Source organism: Cibotium barometz, chromosome 17 (genome assembly GCF_041138505.1).
Source record: "Cibotium barometz isolate CiBa-2024 chromosome 17, ASM4113850v1, whole genome shotgun sequence".
Taxonomy (NCBI): domain Eukaryota; kingdom Viridiplantae; phylum Streptophyta; class Polypodiopsida; order Cyatheales; family Cibotiaceae; genus Cibotium; species Cibotium barometz.
In genome coordinates this window covers 43,186,677-43,209,537 of record NC_141062.1, presented here as the reverse complement: position 1 = coordinate 43,209,537, position 22,861 = coordinate 43,186,677, and the positions used below count along the sequence as shown (strand labels likewise).

At 44.7% G+C, this 22,861-nt stretch overlaps 1 protein-coding gene across 4 annotated transcripts in view; it reads right to left on the bottom strand.

The window, feature by feature from the left end:
• Positions 1–3,162: 3,162 nt before the first annotated feature.
• LOC147630030 (kinesin-like protein KIN-14C) overlaps positions 3,163–22,861 on the bottom strand; it is a 170,614-nt gene continuing 150,915 nt past the window's right edge. For 2 of the 4 annotated variants that reach the window (XM_086811613.1, XM_086811614.1), the window contains exon 22: positions 3,163–3,501. In XM_086811613.1, coding sequence (XP_086667739.1) covers positions 3,434–3,501 — 68 coding nt within the window. In that variant the 3' untranslated portion in view covers positions 3,163–3,433. Of the gene's footprint in view, positions 3,502–10,269; positions 10,543–22,861 lie in introns of those variants that run through there. The other 2 variants (XM_086811611.1, XM_086811612.1) reach the window with 1 other exon arrangement.

Here is a 22,861-nt window from a genome sequence, read left to right as displayed (position 1 = left end):
CAATAAAATAAGTCCTAGACTTGTTCTTGCATTTTACATATGACCATGTATAGTCATCCAATAGACCCTCCAAAAAGCAAGTCTAATGGATTCCATACATGTAACCTAGGTGGCTTGGTTTCTTTGCAATGCCATGCTTGCACACATTATGGCATATAATGGGGATGTTGCCCATGAGGGTTGTCCATTATATGCCATGCTTGCAGATAATGAAGATCTTGTCCATGAGGTCTTCTAGCACCACTTAATGCTACATGATATCTTTTCATGTAGATTGACCGTCAAAGTCAAGCTATCCAACAAACCACACAAAGTGACCTCCCTAGCTAACAATTAATAGATGCTTGAAATTGATGACATGTACACATCATCCAACCTGATAAAGATGGAGTCACCGACTATTTCTCGATCCCATGCATGTGATCCATGTGTATGCATGTGCTATCATTATCAAACAACATGATAAAAATAGGTCGTCTACATGCATAATTGTACAATGTTGCAAACTCCATGTTACCAAACTAAGCCATTGATAGGTGAGATAATGTGATACCTTTCAAGTGGAATTCCATGCTAAAACTAGGCACTATGAGCTACCCAGCCTTGTCATTATTTCATATGTCAGGTCATCAAGTCACATGAACCCAAATTTGGTGGATTCTAGCTTACATTTCCAACACATAGTAGCAAAAATATGCACCCAATTGTCCAAGTTTTTTGGTTGAACTTCCTAGGTTCTTTTGGATGTAAGTATTGCCCGTCTCATGGACCCACCTTAATTCATGCATATAGAGGCCTTTACTTGATACTAACACCATCAATGGAGGTTTCATTTGCCTAGATGGACTGTCTCTTCAAGTTGGGTGTGGCAATATTTATACAAAATGTGGAGGTTCTAATAGTTCTTTGGACTAAAATGAGCAAGAAAAGAGAATGGCAGCTCCTTAGAAACACTCTAGTATATATAGATACCAGTATGTAGTTCCGTTCATGTTTGATGAAGTTCTAGACTTAGTTTCAAGGTAATGAAAAGTTGCACATACTCTTTTTTATATACAGCCATATTTAAAAAATTGTTCTAGGCTTACTTTCAAGGTACTGAAAAGTTGTACAAATCCTTTTTTATATACCATCAACATTTATGGGGTAATGCAGAGGAAAAGTTAGTAGGTAATTAATTTAGTTATAACTATTTCTTTAGTTAAAAAAACAGCTCTAAAAATAGGAAATTATAGCTTGGACTATGTTAAACATGGAGCAACTAAGGCTATGGAATCCTTATCTCAATTGCATGAGATTGAGGGTAACTAAGGTGATTAGGAGCTATGTAATGATTATCTAATTACCCTCAATTCTGAGATATGATGAAAGATTACTAAGATAATTCCATATTAATAAGCTAGTAAATTATTTATGATGGATCAAGGCCAAATTTTGGTTAACTATGATTTAGAGATACTAATGTAACCTAACAGTGTGGATTTGTGATTGAGAAGGACTTGCTAATTTTTGAGCTAAAGTATAATTAAAATGCTTTCAAGTTTGTAGATATTTCAAAGTTGGAAACAAATAAAAACAAAAAGCTACAAGTCCATTGTATATAGTTTGCAAGATTTTCTATGATCAGTGTTGCAAGTCCATTGTATATAGTTTGCAAGTTTTTCTATGAACAATGGGAACTATGTGTACATTGGGCATGCCACAACTCATGATAGATGAATGAATCTATGTCCTAATGCAACATGGCGATTTTTTGCTGTAAATAATATTCTTTTTTTCTCATTTTCTTAATTGTTCATTGTGAATTTTATTTATGCCCTTCATCTTTTCTTATAAACCTTGCTACAAGGACACATACTAACAAGCCTATTCTCTAGGGAATCCGTCTATGATGAGAGATGCATGTGAAATTACTAGTTACTAATGCAAAGGACAGATTAGTGGGTTGGTAATTAAGTTACTCATAATTATTTCTCCACTCAATAATTGGCCCTAAAAGCAAGTACTTAAAATCTTGGAATATACTAAACATGGAGCAACTAAGGCTTTGGAATAATTATCTCAATTGTGGGTGGCTATTTAATGATTATCTAATCATCCTTAATTCTCAGCATGATATGGGATTATTGTGGTAAATTTTCAATAACTATGATTATGAGAGGACAGAGAGCACTCACAACTCGATAGTGTTTTAGATAATAAACCGTTTGCCAAGAACAAAAGATAACTACATCCTAAAGTTTGGATAAGAGGGTGTTCACATGATCAAGCAAAAACCTCCTAAAAAGGGAAAAAGTGCCCTCAATAACTATGATTATGAGAGGGCAGAGAGCACTCACAACTCGATAGTGTTTTAGATAATAAACCGTTTGCCAAGAACAAAAGATAACTACACCCTAAAGTTTGGATAAGAGGGTGTTCACATGATCAGGCAAAAACCTCCTAAAGAGGGAAAAAGTGCCCTGGTCCTAGATGAGTTCACATATAACTACCCTGACATACATCTACATTTCAAAGGTAAAGCCTCAAGCCTGTGCTTTTCATACATGCAACTTCCCTTCTGGAGACACCAAGGATGATAGTGACCATAGTGGGAGCATAATCTAGAATGTCCAGCTTATTTGAATCTCAAGCCAAAATCGCTCACAAAGACCAGCATTTATGATGATGAAAAGAGAGAACAAATTCATGAAGTCATTTTGATCAAAATCTACAACTAACCCTTGCAATGAAAGAGCCACAATTCTCTTTTATTTAAAAGAGGCCTTTTCTTTGTGCAAGTAATAGAAAGTATAAATCAGAGAACAAGTGAAGTTGAAGGAATCTTTAGCTTACATATCAAAAAAATGTAATATTAGTGTTCCAATTGTGTGATTGAGAAGTATTGCATTCAAACATTGATCAAGGACAGGTCCAAGCGATGAGCGACTCGAGTATTTATGACTGCAAGTTTGATCACGCATTTTTGTAGGACATGGGATCCATGGAGATACTTTACATAATTTACACAATAGCAAGCCCAAATCAAAGCCTATCACACTCTTGATGTGTTATCCATTAGGCTCTTTGTGTGTGCGCTGTGTATAGTAATAAGGCAGTGGTTTTACAACAAAAAAAAGTGTGTGTGTGTGTCTTGAGAGAGAGAGAGAGAGAGAGAGAGAGTTATGAGAACAACCAAACTTATCATGTTAAAATGGGTAGAAATATTGCACCCTATGTTTTACAGAAGTACTCTCTATTAAAGTGTTTTGAACCTCTACTATGCAATGAAAAACTATGCCATGAAAACCACCTCTTATACACAGGTCCTCTTATTACATACATGTCTAAATCCAAGTGCAAAAAGCCTCGCACAAACAATTTTTACTCGATTCAGACTACAAACAAGTTACTAGGGATTATCACGGCCCTTAATTATACAACACATTATAAACTAAAGCCACCTCTTTGAAGCCTTAGATGCACCTTGACTGGTAAGTTTCGCTCCAGTATCTGATGTGGCTGGGTACAAATCTCAAAACAATTAGGATTCAAGGTAACAAAAGTATCCAGATATTCAACAAAGTTAAGCCTGAGCAATGACAATTTTATAGGAATGGCATGGCCATGATTCCGAAATATAAAACAAGAAGGCATGTCTCCCAATACCAACATAAAAGAAGAAAATCAAACACTTGAATCCCTCAAGTCTCCCATGACAACCATCAAAGCCTGACAGGATTACATAGCCGTCTGACAATCTCCTAAAGAGATTCGAGACTCCATGCTGGTTGGCCGGTCTAACTCCGCTCGTGATACGGAACATGAGGCGGCCTCTACTGGGGCCACATGGTCATCCTAGATGGAAGCATCGCAGGCTCAATCCACCTCTTCTTGATATATATGCCAGATGTCATCTCTGGCAATGTATAAAAAGAAAGCACATGCAGAGTCATCCTCCTTGTGAAGAATGCATCCCTAATAACCCAGGCTGACTAATATAGTGTTTATTGCTGCTATAAATAACAGTCCAGTCATAAATAGCCAATAATCCTGGATTTATTAATATTGAACCCTAGCAAACAATAATCTTCTACTCCTTGCAAGACCAGATGCATGGATGATGTGAAAGTCTTCCCTCAGCTGGCTTGTTACCTAGGCATTGTACCCTAAAGATGTATGTGGTGGATTGAAATGAGACATCTTTTTGAATTGGGCAGGCCTCTGCTAGAATGATGTGGTGTGGAGTAGAGAATTCACTGTGTATGAGACGTGAGAGAATTATGAGATGACCTCTTCTTGGTTCATTGAAGCCTAAATTACTCAAAAAAACTGCCCCATACATTGCTGTTGGTCTAACCACTGAGTGGTCTCCACTTGCTGAAAGTGTGACTGAAAGCATTGTCTCTCTAGCCATGCTAATAATGCGTATCTCTTGGCTAAGAGAGCTGCTGCTGCAGGGTCCATTTATTAATTTTGGACTGAAAAAACACTTTCAAGTACGTGTAAGCTTCCATTCTTTTTGAAGTCATCCTCAGAACCCAAAGGTAAAGATATCCTTTCCCCGTACCCCATAGCTCCTGCCAAAAATCATGACATTGTATTTGCCAATGTTGAATTTCCAATCCTTTTCTGTGCAAAGGACCTCCAATCCATCGAGGTGATATTGTAATCCCTCTCCTGAATGTGATAGGAGTAGAGCATCACCTGTGTAAAAGAGTACCAAAGCCACTGTTTTTGTTAAATGAGATCCATTTCTTTTTGATCTGTCAGTGAATTCTGCAAGCTTATCTAGTGTGGGGGAGAGCAGGCAACCTTCCAACCCCAACAGAGCTCCATGCCTTTGCCTAAGAGTCAAACTCAACCTCTTCCTGAGTTGTAAGGGAAAGGGAGACCCTTGTTTCAGCCCAATAGTGCTTTGGGCCTCACTCCAAAGTCCCTATGCTCTCTGCAAACCCAACGCCTTACTTACTCATGTAGTGTTATTCTAGCCTAAATGGCCTCATCCTCCAGCTATTGCAGACTCATGGAAGGTGGAGGTGAGCTGTGATGCAATAGTAGACGGTGGGAGGGAGGGATCGAGGCTGGTGATATTGTTACATCCCACGGCCTCAACAAGGTTAACATGACTAAACTTGGGTTGGGTTAACCAGGAGATAGGATCATGCATCTAAATGGGGAGATTTAGGAGTTTTTAGAGGCTTCGGCTATTTATGGCACCTAGCTTATGGGTGGCCAAGTGAATTATTGAGTCAGTTTGGCAAAGAGCTCCTCAGACTTGGGCTCATGGCAGACTACTCTGCATACATGGGACATGGGAGGGGGGGTGTCCTGGTGCTAGGGCTTTGCACGTGGGGCCAAGTCTACTAGATGCTTCTAACCTCCGGTTGGGCTCTATGATGGGGCGATGGGCTAGATGTGCGAATCTCTATATGCTCCTCGGAATTGCTAACCACATGTGGTTTGGGGCTACAGAGAGGGGGGTCGGTCCTGCTGGTTGAATGGATATGTCATGAAAAAGCAGATGTTTAAGCATGATTAGTTGCTGCACTTGCCGTGTTGCATGGATTGGGAATTCATGCACACACCAATCTGGAGGCCTTGAGTGCTGCCATAGACTGTATGGGCCTGTGAACTGGCTGCACAGAGCATACGGAAGCAGTACAAGGCTGTACACAGGTTGTAGAGAGTCTCATCAAATGCCATACGTATGAGTGGCAATATGCTGAGGTTATCCAAGCTGTAGGCACCGTAGTATGTAGGTCGTACATGCCATGGAGTCAAGCCAAGGAGCCATACTGTTGTACACAGTACGGACAGTAGGCGCAGTAGTATGTGGGTCGTAGTACATACATGCCATGGAGTCCAGCCACGGAGCTGTACTGTTGTACACGGTACGGACATCTCCTGTACAGGGCGCACAGGTGGGTATGGGCTCCTTCAGGGCAGCTTGGCATGAGTGGGTCATTGAGTGGGCGGCCAGGAGCCATGTGGAAAAGCCAAACTGGAAAAGCGTAGAAGGGAAGGAAGCATCCATGTGCAGCTTCTATTCTGGAAGTGAAAAAGCAGGTGCAGTTATTCTGGGTGCAAAAAAGTATGAAGGCTAAAAGGGGTGCAAAAAAGTATGAAGGCTAAAAGGGGTGTCCAAGAAGGAAACAAGAAGCTTCCTTTTTTTGGGTTGGCACGTGGTGTGTGAGGCTTGCTTTCTGTGTAGCACCCATAGAAGCTCTCTATTCTCAGAGGAAAAGAGGGGGCTATTGGTCGACCATTGAAGGGGAAAACAAGTGTGAGAATACACGTGTGCCTGCATATACCACGGCTTTTCTCTATCAATTCCTTCTGCCCGAACTCTTGATTCTCACCGTTGCCTTGCATCCAGTTGGCTACAAGTTTTGGAGCTGTTGGCACTGTTATAAGCTGATTTTGAGGAGTTCTAATTGGCTTTTGGCATGGATCCTCAAGGAAGTCAACATGTGCAGCCCCTAGAGCAAGAGGACATGGGAGTCAATCGGGTGAATCCCAACTGCCTCAGCTGAAGGCCTACCAACCATAGTTGTTTCTCATACCAGTATGAACTTATTCGTACCGCATGGTTCGTACGGTACAGTTCCGTACGATACAAGCCCCCCCCCCCCCCCCCCCAAAAAAAAAAAAAGAAATCCTGCTCAATGAAGATCCCAAATGCCCGCAATACTTCACAACTTTCGCGTCCACTAAGTATTCCATATGGGGTTGCTGAGAGACCTAAAAAATCTAGCAAGGTAGACTAGTAGTGTACACTTGATTGGTAGGATGAGAGAAAGGACGGCTGCAAAAGGATGTTGAAATGCAATGGGACTTGATGGAAATTAAAAAAAACACAATCTACACAGTTACATAGTGTGGAGTGATCACAATACCTCAGGTGTCAATCTTAGATGGAGTCTTTTGAAGGCCAAAGAGCCCAGATCAGTAGGATACTCTCCACAAATGTTACCTTCAAAGCTACCAAAGCCACTTCGAAATACTTCTTTAGAGCACTCACAGGCAAGCATGCTAAAGACTCCATAGTGAATGTTAAGGATGAACTAGTTAATGTCCTTCGGGATCCCATATGTATGGCAAAAAAATAGGTTGATTTTCTAGCAAAAACATTGAGTCACGAAGAGGACAAAAAGGGCTCAGGTTGAAGACTGGCTCTTGAACATTGTTGAAAGAAGGATTTCTTCAGATCAAGGTAAGTGGGTTGAAAGACCCATAGAGCAAGATGAGTGCTTCATGGCTCTTAAACATCTGAGAAGGAAAAGTCTCCTGGATGGGATGGCCTTACTGTAGTGTTCTTCATTGAATTTGGCCTTATCTTCATAAACAGGTTGCCCACATGTTGAACAAAGCCTTCAGAAGTGGTGTCATGGAAAGATGTATGAAGGAGGGCATCATTAAACTGCTACCAAAGCAAATTGCCTCTGATTCCCTGAACCACTGGAGACCCATCACATGGCTCACTGTGTATACAAACATCTGGCGATAATTATTGCTAGCAGGCTCTTATTGCAAACTTGTATTTCCAAAAGGTAAGCGGGTTGAAAGACCCATAGAGCAAGATGAGTGCTTCATGGCTCTTAAACATCTGAGAAGGAAAAGTCTCCTGGATGGGATGGCCTTACTGTAGTGTTCTTCATTGAATTTGGCCTTATCTTCATAAACAGGTTGCCCACATGTTGAACAAAGCCTTCAGAAGTGGTATCATGGAAAGATGTATAAAGGAGGGCATCATTAAACTGCTACCAAAGCAAATTGCCTCTGATTCCCTGAACCACTGGTGGAGACCCATCACATGGCTCACTGTGTATACAAACATCTGACCATAATCATTGCTAGTAGGCTCTTATTGCAAACTTGTATTTCCAAAAGGCAACACGGCCTCACAAAGGGTAGATCAATGTACCATATTACTTACTCGGAAGGTGGAGACTGGATGCTCGGTTCACGTTTCATCTTTACTGAGGCAGAGTATAGGGCACCTTCCTCTCCACTTATAGTTGCCATTATCAGAGCTTGGAGTAGCATGAGATCTTTTTGAAGACAAGCTTCCTAATCAGAGGATGAGCCTGATAGACAGCCCATTATGTGGAATGAACTCATTAGAGATGAGGTTGAGTGACCTTTGGGTGCGTCTAGAGCCAGGCTGGAAGAGATGTGCATCGACAGTTATTACTTGGAAGACTTTGTATGGATCAGAGACTTGCATCTGCTCCAACATCTCAGAGGGAGTCTTAAGCGGATAGATCAGATTGATGCAGCTATATACCTCGAGTGGATTACTGGCACATTTCACGATCAGAATCATCCTAGGTGAAATTTTTTCATACTTAATAGAAGTCTCCTTTCTGAAAGAAAAAAAGAATCATCCTAGGTGGCTGGGTATTCTCTCCACGACAGGAGTACCATTACAAGTGTTAGCTTTGCTACATCAGGATGAGGGGATCATGTTTTTTATTCTATCCAACCACGATGGAGATTAATGAAATGTGACATGCACAAGATTATTCCTGGCACTACCCTTCATCTAGTGAGAGTAGTTAGTCGCTCACGGAAGCACTGCAATGCTGACATGCGTTTGATACTTTGACCCATGGGTCTTGGTGCTTAAGGCTGCAAGGTGGATGTCCTATCAAATAGCTTCATTGGGATCCCAGTGAGTGGGAGTGGATTGATGCTACCAATCCTATGAAGAGTCAACCTTTTTTAAGCTACACTGTTCGTAATGCCATGCTCCTTTTACTTGGACAGATTCTGAGGACTCCACTCACACCGCATTGGGAGAGTTATGATATCACCCGATTGATTCAAAAGAGATTTTGGTACAAACTTTGGCATTTATATGAGAGGACCACAGCCCCCACTTCTTTGGTTATTCTTACATGGTGGCCTCCCCATTAATGAGTGGAGGACTAATTTTCAAGCGGATCCACCTTGCCAATAGCTTTTGAGAAAGTACAACATTGCATATGAGGGTGTAGAGCTACATAGAGGATTTGGGGCTCTACAGCTCAAAAGATTGAGGACAGATATCATTTGTGTTACTTGGGTTGCTATTTTCTTGGCTCACTAAATCAGGTCCACGTATATTTTTTGAGGGCAGGGATCTAGACACCACCATAATGATATGTAGAGGTGTGGCCCGATGTTGCACAGTACTAAATATTTCTCATACACAGCATAGATTAGCTTTGCAAAGGAGTGATACTACTCAGGAGATCATTACCAGTATCAAAGCTTGGTAGAGGCTATAGAGGGCATTCAGATATATGACACTAAGTGCATTTGTACTATATGAGGAGATATTCACTGTTATGGCCACATGGGCTCGTATACAGGGACCATCCAAATCTGTGCAAGCAAAGCGCACTGTTTTCATGAGGGAGTGGGATCAAGAGATATTTTTCTCATCAACCCCCATAGGACTCTCTTGGCACTTGCATGCCCCAGATTGGTTGAGAGAGCACCCTACATTCTTGGATGAGGGTCTTTTGTTCGGGCTTCTAGCCATGATTTTTTTTTTTCCAAAGAGAAAGCGCTATCCAAGCAAGGTAAAAGTGTGATGCTACAATTGGATCTAGAAAAAGCTTATTACAAAGTTCACTAGATCTTCATAAGTAAAGTTTTTTTTTCAAAGAAGCGACTTCTATTAAGTATGAAAATAGCCATACAACAATCACAGCTATAAGCCGGAATAGAATAGAATCACCCCAATATGTAAGGTGATCTCAGCCCCCACTGAGGAGCATCATGGTGCCATGAAAGACCTGTGGGACTAGAGGAAAGAAAATGCCATGGTCCCACTCCTGCATAAATACATTGCGCTTTGCCTGCGCGGAACAAGAGGACCCTTGAATACAAGCCCAAGTAGCCATGAGAGTATGGATGATATCACCCCATATAGTGCTGATGCATTGAGACTCAAATCTGGACACCTTCAATTGCCTCTATGCAGCTTAACTCTCCAGATCTGCCATGCTATAATGCTGGCAACAATTTCCCAACTGGTGTAAATCCTCTGTCTAGGGAGCAATGTTGCCAGGTGTTTCTGAAACGGCAGGTATGAAACGGGTTTCATACGTTTTGAAACGTTTCATAAAAGGTACGAAACGGTACAAAAAGGTTTCATATAAAATAGAAAAAGCATGTATATTTTTAACTTGAAATATACAAAAGAAAAAACTGTTGACATAACTTATAAGAGACCACATTGAATTCATTTCAATAAAAACAAAATACATGTAAGATATGATGATATCATAAATCACGAGGGGGATACCTAGCTGCATGGCCTTCCAAGCCTTTAGGCTATCATAGATTTCTTGTGGCACATGCTTACATGGCCCGATGCCAAAACCCTTTGTTTGTGACAAATGTGCCTTCAGCCTGATGACACTGCCATGGTGCTTATCAACACAAAAGTTGCATTTCCACTTTCCGGAGCCTGAGCCACCATATTTAGACCCGAAGGTAACATTGTTCCAAAGAGAATCACCTGTTCGAGGCATCCTACAAGGCGGGGATAAATGCAGATTGTTGGCCCTGCAAGTGCGACACATAACATAAAGTAATCTCATTTTATGATTCATGATTTTAACTGTCATCTTGGCCAACAATAGAGCAAGGGGAAGAGAAGGTAGATAGCCTTAGGCCTCAATAGAGCAAGGGGAGGAAGATATGCCATAAATATTGATGGAAGAGAAAAAAACGTGCTGCTTTGTGAAAACCAACATAGAAGACCTCCACAAGGCCCAAGGACACCAAGGAGCAGGCAGGTTGACACGGGCGTTGATTCGATGGCAAGCTGGCACACAAAACAGCGAAAAAGTACAGGCGGCCGCCCACTGGGAAACGCGCATAGAAAAGGTACTAAACGATTCGATGCGACGGGTTGTAGGGTATTAAAATATTCATGATGAAGGTTCTATAGCCCAACTTATGGGCAAATTGAGTGGTTGCACCATTTATGTTACTTGGGGGGCAGTTGCTTGGCTTTCCTAGTCTGGTCCGCAACTTTTCTACGAGGTAGTGATACAGATAGTGCTATTTTCATTCGTAGAGGTATTGCCCAGCATGGTTTGTTGCAGGATGTCCCTCACTCACATTATACACTCCCCAACAGTGTTGCATAGAAACGCATTTCGTACAGGTTTGAAACGTACGAAACGTTTCGTCCTGTACGAAACGCGTTTTTTATACATTGTGCAGTGGTGCATCCCCACATCTTCATCTTCCTCTTGTCTGGCTCATAGAACTAGTCGACCAGCCTTATAGGGTTGTTAGCAACAATCGACCAGCTCTCAGAAGCCACAGAAGGGGTCACCTGGCAGCAACACACATTCGAGGAAGACTCCAATCAGCAAAAGATGACTCTCCCTCCAATCGGCCAGCTTTCTCCTCCCTTTTGTGCCCTGACCAGCAGTTTTTTAAGAGCTGTAAACAAGCGGCCAGCACCAAGAAAGGCTCCCAAGAGTAGTCGACCAACTTCTACCATGCACTTGGATGGTTTCCATCGCGATGGATGGTGAGAAAAAGGCTACCCACACTTGCAAAAACTGGTCGACCAGCTCCCATGCACCCAGAAAAGCAGGCGCATGCTCCAATCTAAGTTTTCTGCCAGTAATAAGGGCTCCCCGCCGGAAATAGCTCAAACGTGTGCTTTTTGGGTCCAAAAAGGGGGTGCCTCCTAGAAGTAGGTATATGAAACCTGCACCCACAATTATTAGTATATGAAACCATAAAGCTATGAATTGGGCTTTTGGGTACACTTAGCACGTGCAAAACACACGTAGACCACCTATCAATCCCAAACAGGTGTGCACATACACGTCCACAGGCGTCCTCGGCCCCATGGACAACGCAGGCAGAAATCTCAGGCATTGTCCAAGCAAGCAAGACAAGTCATCCAAAGACAAAATCAAAGTCATGCACACACATGATTGCAGCTAGATTGGAAGAAACACCCATCAGCTCAGTTGTATCCGATAAAATGTGCAAGGCTCATGATCCTTCCGGAACCTTCCCAGAACATAATTACAAAAGATCTCCAAGATAGCTAGTCCCAAAGAATTTCATCATGTCAGGCTCCATGGGCCATACATGTACACCATGTCAAGCCCTGTAAGCCACACATGTACTATCATGTCAAGCTACACCAGCCATACATGTATTGTCATGTCATGCTCCATATGCCACACAGACACACCATGTCAAGCTACACCAGCCATACATGTATGTCATGTCAGGCTCCACATGCCACACATGAACAGTAGCCTGTAGGAAAATAGAAGCTTTAAGGAATTTTGTGACAGTCTCCCCACCAATCAGTGGAGATCGGTTTTCAGAGTAGCACCTACCTACCCAAGATGTGCGGCAAATTCTGAGACTGTACTGGGCTGATGTGGGAGTGCTATGGGCTGTCCATGGTTGTCCTACATATGCTTTATGCTGGGAATGCTCACTTGTGCTGAGAATTGTCAACAAATTCAGTTTATGTTATGTTTTCTTGTTTTCATATTGTATTGGAAGAAACAAGTGCAGCCAGTGGAGAACCCTAGGCACCTGCAAAGTTGTATTGGAAGCAGACTCCTTTTTGGTCATCTAACCATAAGGGGGGGGGGGGGGGGGGGGGTCAGCCCATCTTCTAGCCTCTAGTGTGGTGTTCTGTGCAGATTTGTCATCTTGTTTTATCTGGCATGCTTATGTGTATTTTCAGATTTCATGATTGATAAGATTTTCCGTGTACAATTGCCCTTCCGTTTACATTGGTATCAGAGCTTGGCTTTCTACAAAGTTGTGCCTAATATGATGCTGGATATGGCTGTAAGGAGTCATTATCCTTGAGAGAAGGTTGGGATTCTGAGGTAGCCCTCGTCTTATTGTCGCGCCTCAAAAGAGGTTACCTTTGGTTTAAGCGGTAGTGAGCGTGTGGAAAGACTTCGTGGCCCTCCTGTCTGTGTAGGGGCACTGTTGCACCCTTGCAGTCTATTCGGTATCATACTTGGGGAACTAGTAGAGAGGAATTCCGGGGCATGGAAAATTCTTTTCTTTCTGAAAAGCTAAAAGATACATTATGGCCAGCTAGTCTGATTATTCTGTGGACTCTATCACCCGTACTCGCCGCATGCAGGAAGAAGATAGAGACAAGGATCATGTTGGGACTTTGGCGGATAATGATCCACCGTTGTCTGCCAGGGCTAAGAATCAGCAGGATATTGATGCCTTGATGAATGAGCTTGAAGAGCTCCGTGCTTTGCAAAGAGATCTGATGTACAGAGGGTCATTGAATCAAAGTCTCATGTCAAGGTTAATGTGGTCACTTTTGATGCAATTGCCCAAAAGATCGGAATCGACAAACCTCGAGAGTTGGCTATTGCTTATTTAAAAAGCCGTGGCCAAAGGGGCGAGCTCCCCGAACCTCCGCCTCTGTCGTCTCTGTCGCCCCCCTTCCTTCCTCCGCCGCCCCTCCTTCCTCTCCCGTTGTTCGCCCGTGCTTCTGCCTGCCCCTCTTCCTCCCGCTACTGTCTCCTGTCTGCGCCCCATCCCCTCTTGCTCTCCTTGTTCGCCTCCCCTCCTCTCTCCGCCTCCCCTCCTTCCTCCGCTGCCTCCTTTCTGCGCAGACTTGCTGCGCTGCCCTTCCCTAGCCCTTCCTCACTTCCTTCCTCACTTGCCGCCTCCCCTCCTTCCTCCACCTCCTCCATTCTACGCAGCCTTTGCTGGGCTACCCTTCCCCCACCCTTCTTCCCCTAGTTTTTTTTCTTTTTTCTTTTTTCTTCTTTTTCTTTTCTCTTTTTTCTTTTTTCTTCTTTTTCTTTTCTTTTTTCTTTTTTTCTTCTTTTCTTTCGTTTGCACACAAATTCCTACACTGGCTTACCGGACATGGGCAATTCCGAAGATGTCAGCCTTATCGGAGCTTACGGCACAACAAAGGGGCAACAATTTGTTGTTCTCTTTGACATGGGTAGTTCCGAAGCCATCTCTCCGCAATTGGCGACCAAGATGAAATGTGTCCTAGTGCCTTATCATTTGGAAATGGACAGGTTCACTCCTGGCCTGCGTACCCATATCGCCCAGAACGCTTAACAGTTCACCTTCACAGTCCATAAGGCCCAATTTCAGAGGGATTTCATTGTCTCGCCCCTCGGGTGCGACATGATCCTAGGGATTCAGTGGTTCCCCCAATATGCACCCATTCTTGATTGGAGGCAGGACACCTTCACGATCATCGAAGGTTTGCCAGAGCCTACTATCATCCGCAGGGATCAGAGCATTCAAGGTATTCCGTTCATTTCCCACCTCCAAGCTAGTAGAGCTATCAGAAAGGGAGCAAAGTGTGCAATGATCTATGTCCGCCCACAACAAATATCCACATCCACCGCGACTCCATTAGAGTCACAGATGGCAGGACTCCTCTAGCAGTTTCAGGACATTATGTGGCAGGATGATCTCCCACCCGCACCCCCACCTTCTCATCCTGAAGACCATCGTATCGATTTGATACCTAGAGCTAAGCCACCCAATAAGTTTTCGTACTGTCTTTCCAAGGCATCGGAAGCTGGGTTGGAAACGCAACTCACGCAGTTGCTTAGGTTTGGTTTCATCACGCCTTCATCCTCTCCATTTGTTGCACCGATTCTTTTTGTGTAGAGGAAAGATAAGACCGCACGTCTCTGTGTGGATCACCGAGCCTTGAACAAGTTGACAATCAAGAACAAGTTCCCCATGCCAACGATAGAGTACATCCTTGAAAGACTCAACGGCGCTAGGTACTTCACAAAGATTGACCTCAAAACTAGCTATCATCAAGTCAGAATCTTCGAAGACAATATTCCGAAGATGGCCTTTTAAAAAGAATGAGGTCATTACGAGTTCGTGGTCATGCCTTTTGGTTTGACCAATGCACCAGCTACCTTCAACAAGATGATGTCTCGAGTCTTCGCCGTACTCATCGGTAAATGTCTATTCATTTTTTTGGATGACATTCTTATTTTTTTTGCCACAACGAAAAAACACGAGAAGGATGTGCAGAAGGTCTTGCAGATTTTGTGAGATAACGTACTCTACATCAATGCGAAGAAGAGCATATTTGGAGTTCACGAAGTCCAGTACATGGGCTACGTGATCAGTTCTGACGGAATTCGCCTCGACCCTGAGAAGATAAAGGCATTCCTCGATTGCGGCGTTCCGAAGATAACCCAAGAGATATGATCCTTTGTGGGCGTTTGCCAAGCGTATAGCTTGCATATGGATAGGTTTTCTAACCTCGCAGCACCATTGATAGATTTACCCAAGGGAGTGAAGACTAGAAGACAAAAGGTTTTAGTCCACAAGAAAGGCTTTACAAGGGATCTTTGCTCTGCAAAAGGCAGCTTCCGAAGTGCCAGTCCTCAAACTCACATCATGGGATGATCCCTTCGAGGTGATCACCGATGTGATGCAAAAAATAACTATTCTATCTATGACAAAGAGTTATCAAGGGTTATTAAAGCCTTGAAACATTGAAAACCTTTTCTTTACGGAAGGGAATTTATTGTGAAGACAGACCACCTAGCCTTGAAGTGGTTACACACTATGCCAAGTGCCTAGTGGAGCGATAGACAACACCAGTGGAGTCAGTTATTCCAACAGTTTAGCGGAATGATTGAGTATGTATCAGGTAAGAACAACCCTGTGCAGATGAACTTAGTCGGAAAGGTAGTATTCAAACACCACAGGAGTCCACTGTGTTGTGCAGTATGAAGACACAATATGCACATTGTCCAGAATCTGGAACTCTTTACAGTATGGCCCTTTACTCAGAACCGGGTAATTATACCATTCAAGACTGTTGGCTCTTTTACAAGAGTCGACTATGTGTTCTCAGGGAGAAGAGACCGGCACTCGTCCATGATGCCCATGATTCACTCGTTGGTGGTCATTGCTGGTTCAACAGTACTTTAGAGAAGTTAGAAAGAACATTTTATTGGCTGAAGATGCGCAGGGATGTATACAACTATGTTTCCGCATGTCCCATGTGTCAGAAAGTGTTGGTGATTCTCAATGACACACTCATCAAGTGTTGGCAGAACTCCTTATGAGGCACCCTTTTGGTCCAAGATTTTCATCTCTTCTCACGTGGATGATATCTCCTTCGTTGGAAGCCAACAAGACATGAGAAACATTTTCAACCATCATTGAGTCAGTCAAAGAACGCCTTACCAAAGCTCAAACTGCCATGATCAGCAGTCGAAGTGGGAGCTTCATCTCACGTTGGTGCAGGCGATTCTCAATGACACACACTCATCAAGTGTTGGCAGAACTCCTTATGAGGCACCCTTTGGTCGAAGATTTTCATCCCTTCTCACGCGGATGATATCTCCTTCCCTGGAAGCCAACAAGACATCAAAAACATTTTCAGCCATCATTGAGTCAGTCAAAGAGCGCCTTACCAAAGCTCAAGAGGCTTATACCAGACAGGCAAATAAGTCAAGGAAAGATGTCAACTTCAAAGAGGGCGATTGGGTATACTTAAGGATCATGAAGCAAAGGGTCAAGCAAGTGGGCAAGCATTGTCCAAAGTTATCATTCAAGAGTTTTGGTCCTTTTTCCATCATCAAAAAGTTAAGTGATGTCGCCATGCAACTTAGATTGCCAGACAATTGGACGATGCACAATGTCTTCCACGTCTCTTAGTTAAAACCTTATATCAAGCCTGCCTCTTCCCCTTGGTTCGGATTGCTCCTCATTTGGGTTCAAGTCAGCCTTTTTCTTCGATTAGCATCATGGCTAATCATTCTCCCTCGGCCAGGCGAACCATTGTTTTTTCCGAAGCAGAGCTTGGGTCCTCTACACCAAAATAGAGAAAGACTCCGACCCTCATTGCCAGAATCTTTGGATCTCACCCGTCCCATCTCCAGGCTTGGGATTGGGTCCTGGCCGCTCTGCCCTCCGACCTCGCTCCACACTTTCGAGATGTCAGGTTGCTTGGAAGAGGTTTCTTCCGAGAGGATTTTGATTCTGAGGATGCTGCCTCAAAGGTTTTGAGGGTCGGCCCTTTGTCATTGGGCTCAAGGAAGATATTCTTTCTTCCCTACTCCAGCTATTTTGACCCTGTTGAGGAAGACCGGAACTGTTTCCCGATTACTCTCAGATTCCCAGGTCGTCCTCGCACATATTGGCCTATGTTAGAGGCCATCGGGTTTGCTTTTGGGCTGGTTCTTCAAATGCCCCCCCTCCACGCCTTGCCGACATCTTTTGGCCAAGTGGTCACTGCCTCTGCGGATAATGTCCGTAGGATAATGGTTCTTACCCGTGACATTGAGCTCTTTGAGGACTATGTTTCGCTTTCGAGCCCTTGTGGCCCTTTGAAGCAACGTATGGAGATTGCAGGTAAACCCGATTACTGTCGGGTTTGTCACCAACAGGGTCACTTTGCTCGAGATTGCCCTCGGGCTCGAGGTCGCAAGAGGCCTCGTAAGCGTGATTCTCAGGCACCACCTCCCTTGGTTCCTCCCCGTCCTTCAGTCCGACAGGTGTGGCGAGCTGTCCCTCACGCCCGCCCCCTTGGTGCGATTGATGGGAAGGCCCCCTCGGATCATGTACAGATAGATGATGTTTCTGGTCAAAGGGATGTGTCATCTAATGCATCTTTGCAAAGAGATGATATCTCGGATCATCTGATGTCTCTACTTGGAGGGGGGATATGCAGGATGTTCAGCGCATTGGGGATAATGTATTGCAGGATATTCAGCATGATGCCATTGCCCTTTATGCTCCGCAGGGCGAACAGGTTTCTTGTACATATGCAGCAGGTACTGTGCACGGCCTCGGACAAGGGCATGTCGATGGACTTTGCCCTGTGGATTTTCTCGTCCTCCAGCATTATGAGAGGCATCCCCAGGCTGCCCATCGTCTTCTTAGATCGGGGGTCAAACCGTCTTCTCTTCCATGAGAATCGTCTCATGGAATGTTCAGGGCCTGGGAGGGCTTCCCACCCGTGGTAGGAAGCGCCTTTTGAAGGACCAGCTTCACCCTGCTGTTACAAGAGGGTCTATGGATGTACTTTTGTTGCAGGAACACAAATTGGATATATCTCAGTGTGGCAAAACTGGTAAGATGCTTTCTGGCCACACCTTCTGGTCCTCGGCAATTGAGACTAGAGGGGGTGTTTGCACTTCACTGGCAGCATCTGTTATCCCTCATGTTATTGGCATGGTGTTATCATCCCTGCTAGAGCACAATGGATCTTGATCATGCATGAGGGTCAGAAATTGGGAATCTTGAATATCTATGCACCTAACGTGAGAGGTGAAAGGGTGGCCTTTTGGGACACCATTACAAATGTCATTCCCCAGGTTGATCATTGAATAGTGGGAGGAGATTTTAATATGGTTGAGCAGCCTTCTGACAAGAAGGGTGGACGCGAAGGGGGTTTACACCCTTTGGAGCGAACCTCATGGGAGAGGTTCACGCTCTCCTTTTTTGACAGGGATTGCTGGACTGAGGTTGACTTCCAGAGAACGCCAAATTCCTTATCTTTCTCATGGCATAACCGCAGGAGAGGGGATGAGAGCATCTTTGCACGTCTGGACAAGTTTTATCTGGATGATTGGTCCTTGGACACAGGAGGCACCATTGCTATTATGCCTGGCACCACCAAATCCGATCATTCCCACGTCGTTCTGTGTCTCAGGGAGCTGGGGGCTTGCTCGGCCTCTCCTCGTGTCCGTATCCTTGACTCTCTTTATCTAGACGCTGACATCTCCCTTGAGATCAGAGAGATATGGAGCACTGCCTTGTCCAAGAAGAAGGAGGCTCTCGACAAGGAGAGAGCTATTAGGCATAGGATTGCTGCTCTTCAGAGGGAACATGAAAAGCATCCACATGCGTCTTGGATTACAGACCTCTTGACCACAGTTAGAGCAGAGTTGTAGTTGGCCATGGACAGGAGGGTTGAGTTCGCCTTTCATGCGAACGAGGCTTTTTGGACTCAGATGGGTGGCGGATGCAACAAAGAGTTTTTTTCAGCACACAGGCCTTCCCATAGCAGGGATTCTGTGAGGTACTTGCAAGAATCACAGGGTGAGGTTCAGATTGAGCCTGATAAGGTGAGGGGTATTGCTTCAGATTTTTATCGGTCTTTCTTGACTACTGCAGAGGTGCCCTCTCCTCAGAGAGATGTGGCACGGCATAAAGTTTGAGAGTGCATGCCCAGGCTCATTACAGATGCTATGTGTTCTTCCCTGGATGCCCCTTTCTCGAAGGATGAATTCCTTCACGCACTGCATGCTCTTTCCAGTGGTTCATGCCCAGGGGATGATGGTCTTTCTCCCGCCTTCCTTATTCTTTTTTGGGATCATATTGGAGATGCTATCATTGTTGCCCTTCAGGAAATGTGGTTGTCGGGTATGATGCCTCCATACCTCACGGAGGGGCTGATTCACCTTATCCCCAAGAGTGGGGACAAGACTGACATGAAGCAACAGAGGCCCATCACCCTCCTTGGATCTGCATATAAAATGTTAGCTAAAGCCTTGAGTATAAGGTTGCAGCCGATTCCCCAAAGGACTATCCATGATACCCAAAATGGGTTCCTCCAAGGAAGGAGTATATTTGATAACATCTTTTTTTTCAGGGAAGCTGTTGAGTGGGCAAAGTCTAGTCAGCAGCCTCTTGCCATTCTTTTGCTTGATTTTGAAAAAGCTTATGACAGAGTGGATTGGGATTTTTTCGAGGGCACTATGGCACACATGGGGTTTTCCAAAAACTGTATCAGAGGGGTGTCCTGCCTATACAGGGAGGCTCATAGCACTGTTTTAGCCTGTGGGGGGCGCGGTGAGCGTTTTCAAATTTCCCGTTCAGTGAGGTAGGGCTGTCCCCTCAACCCTTTACTGTAGCTCATTGTAGCTGAGGCTATGAGCACCTAGGTTTCTTCGGGCTGCCCCTGGTGTTGTGGGTCTCAAGCTGCCTTTATGCACGGAGGAAGACTTTTTGGACTTTGAGTTAGCAGATGATACGGCGTTGTTCCTTGAGGCTTCACATGCTTGTTTATGTGCTTTCTGGACAGCCTTGGAGGCCTTTTGTTTGGCAGCAGGAGCTACTATCAATTGGCAGAAGCCAGTTGGTTTTTGGATCAGTGATTCTCCTCTTGTAGATTAGGGTACACATGTTGATTTTACTTGGATTGAGAGAGGATGCCCTTCCAGATACGTTGGTTGTCACGTGGGCGTTGACATCTCCCCAGCACAACAGTTTGCTCCAGTGCTCTTAAGCATTAAAAGCAAAGTTCATCACTGGAGTAGGAGGAAGCTCAACTTGGCCTCTAGAGCTTTGGTGCTCCGCAGCCTTCGAAGATCCCTGGATTCTGGCCCAGGTAGCCATGATGGTGTGAATAATATCACTTCAAATCATGCAAAGACACTAAGAAACAAGAACAGGAGTACCCTCAATGGCCTCGGTGCATCTAGTCTTCCAGATATTCTAGGCTGAGATGCTAGCAATAATCTCCCAAGAGCTGTCTAACCTCTGTGTCGGAGGGACAAAGTGTGAAAGTGGCAAATCCTAAAGACAACACTACCGAGCAACTCCTTGCCTAACCATAATGGCCAAGCTCCTGTCAGTCCCCTCGAATCTCAGCTGAGGCCGAGACTGTGTCAACCAAATGATAGAACCAAAAGAAATGATAGCATCCCTCTTAATCTTACCAAAGAGGTGTGCAATCGCAAACCAAACCCTATGTGCTTCCCTGCATTCCCATAAACAATGGTAAACTGACTCCGAAACTCCTGCACATCTAGGGGAAGCTGGGCAAGCACAAGTAACTGACCTCCACTGATTGGTGGCCAGACCACCATGAAGAGAAACCCAGATAAAGGAGGAAATCTGTGGCTTCCTATAAGAATGCCACAATCTCTGCCAAAATACCCTGTGAATGTCAGTCGAAATGCCGTAAGATTCCCAATGGGGTCTAAGAGTAGGGACACTCTAAATGTGTCCCAAGATAAGACGTCTGGCATTCCGCACCGTATAACTGAAAAAAGCCATGCTTTTCAAGGGGTTACAAGCATCCTTCCACACCCACTCACCGGGGTCCCAATGCAAATGTCTGATAGGGCAGCCACCATACAACCAAAGGCTAACACTCTCTATGATCATCCATGGGGGGGAGGGGGGGGGGGAGGCAACAAAGACGTGCTTCCCTAACCTGCCAACATCTCTGACTGGACGAATCTGGGGGCCCTCAATAAGATCCTATACTTCACATCTCTCCAACTGCCATCCATCCTGTACAGAAAAAAAGACCGGTACATCATCCTCCCTAGGCAAGGGGAGACCCATAACCTGAAGAGGAACACCTGTCCGAGAAAAAACCCCAAACCAAGAATGATGACGGTCTTCCAAAAAAGATCCAGTAATCCAGTGGTAGGGAATGGCTGCATCAATCTGTGCAATCCTCCAACTAGAGACTCTCAAAATGCTGCGTGAGAACCAATCTCTGTACCTCGGTTGGGCTCTGAAATCTCTTCCAAGCCAACACTGTGGGGCAAAGGGTCTCCCAGCCAGCCCAAAGAATATGCACAACTGCCCCAAGAGGCCTACCATGCACATCTAAGATCAAATCATTCCACAGAATGGACTGCCGGTTAGCTTCCTCCGCTGAACGTGGGGGATGTGTACCAAAAAACTCCTCAGGCAGTCCCAGGCCCGTAGGAGGGACCTACCAGGGGGGATGAAGGGGAGCGGTGAACTACATCTGAAAAAATAAAGTGTAAGCTGAGAGTCCAGTCACCTCCACGAACTCGGACACACTTCGTGATCTGTTGCATGAGAAAGTCCTTCCACGGCTCAGTGCCTGGAAGAAAGCCCCTAACAACCAACTTACACAACAAAGCCTTACATTGCACCTCAGGGTCAATGATATTCAATCCCCCTTCCTGCTTAGGCCTGATAATGGTTTCCCAAGCAACTCTAGCCCTGGTGTGTGCATTTCCATCAAGCCCTGACCAAAGAAAGTTCCGAATAAGGCAACGAAGCTGGCCAATGCAGCCATTATGAAAAATCCAGCACAAAGCGATAAACCAAGTCGTGGCTAGCAAAACTTGGTTAACCACCAAAGCTCTAGAGCCCAAGTCGAGCTTCCTCCTACTCCAGTGATGAAGTTTGCTTTTAATGCTTAAGAGCACTGGAGCAAACTGTTGTGCAGGGGAGATGTCAACGCCCACGTGACAACCAAGGTATCTGGCAGAGCATCCTCTCTCAATCCAAGTAAAATCAACATCTGTACCCTAATCTACAAGAGGAGAATCACTGATCCAAAAACCGACTGACTTATGCCAATGAATAGAAGCTCCTGCTGCCAAACAAGAGGCCTCCAAGGCTGTCCGGAAAGCACATAAACAAGCATGTGAAGCCTCAAGGAACAACGCCGTATCATCTGCTAACTTAGAGTCCAAAAACTCTTCATCCGTACATAAAGGCAGCCTGAGACCCACAACACCAGGGGCAGCCCGAACAAACCTGCTCATAGACTCAGCTACAGTAAAGGGGCGAGGGGACAGCCCTGCCTCACTGAACGGGAAATCTGAAAACGCTCACCGTGCCGCCCACAAGCTAAAACAGTGCTATGAGCCTCCCTGTATAGGCAAGACACACCTCTGATCCAGTTTTGGGAAAACCCTATGTATGCCATAGTGCCCTCCAAAAAATCCCAATCCACTCTGTCATTGCTTTTTCAAAATCAAGCAAAAGAATGGCAAGAGGCTGCTGACTAGACTTTGCCCACTCAACAGCTTCCCTCAAAGAAAAGATGTTATCATATATACTCCTTCCTTGGAGGAACCCATTCTGGGTATCATGGATAGTCCTTTGGAGAATTGGCTGCAAC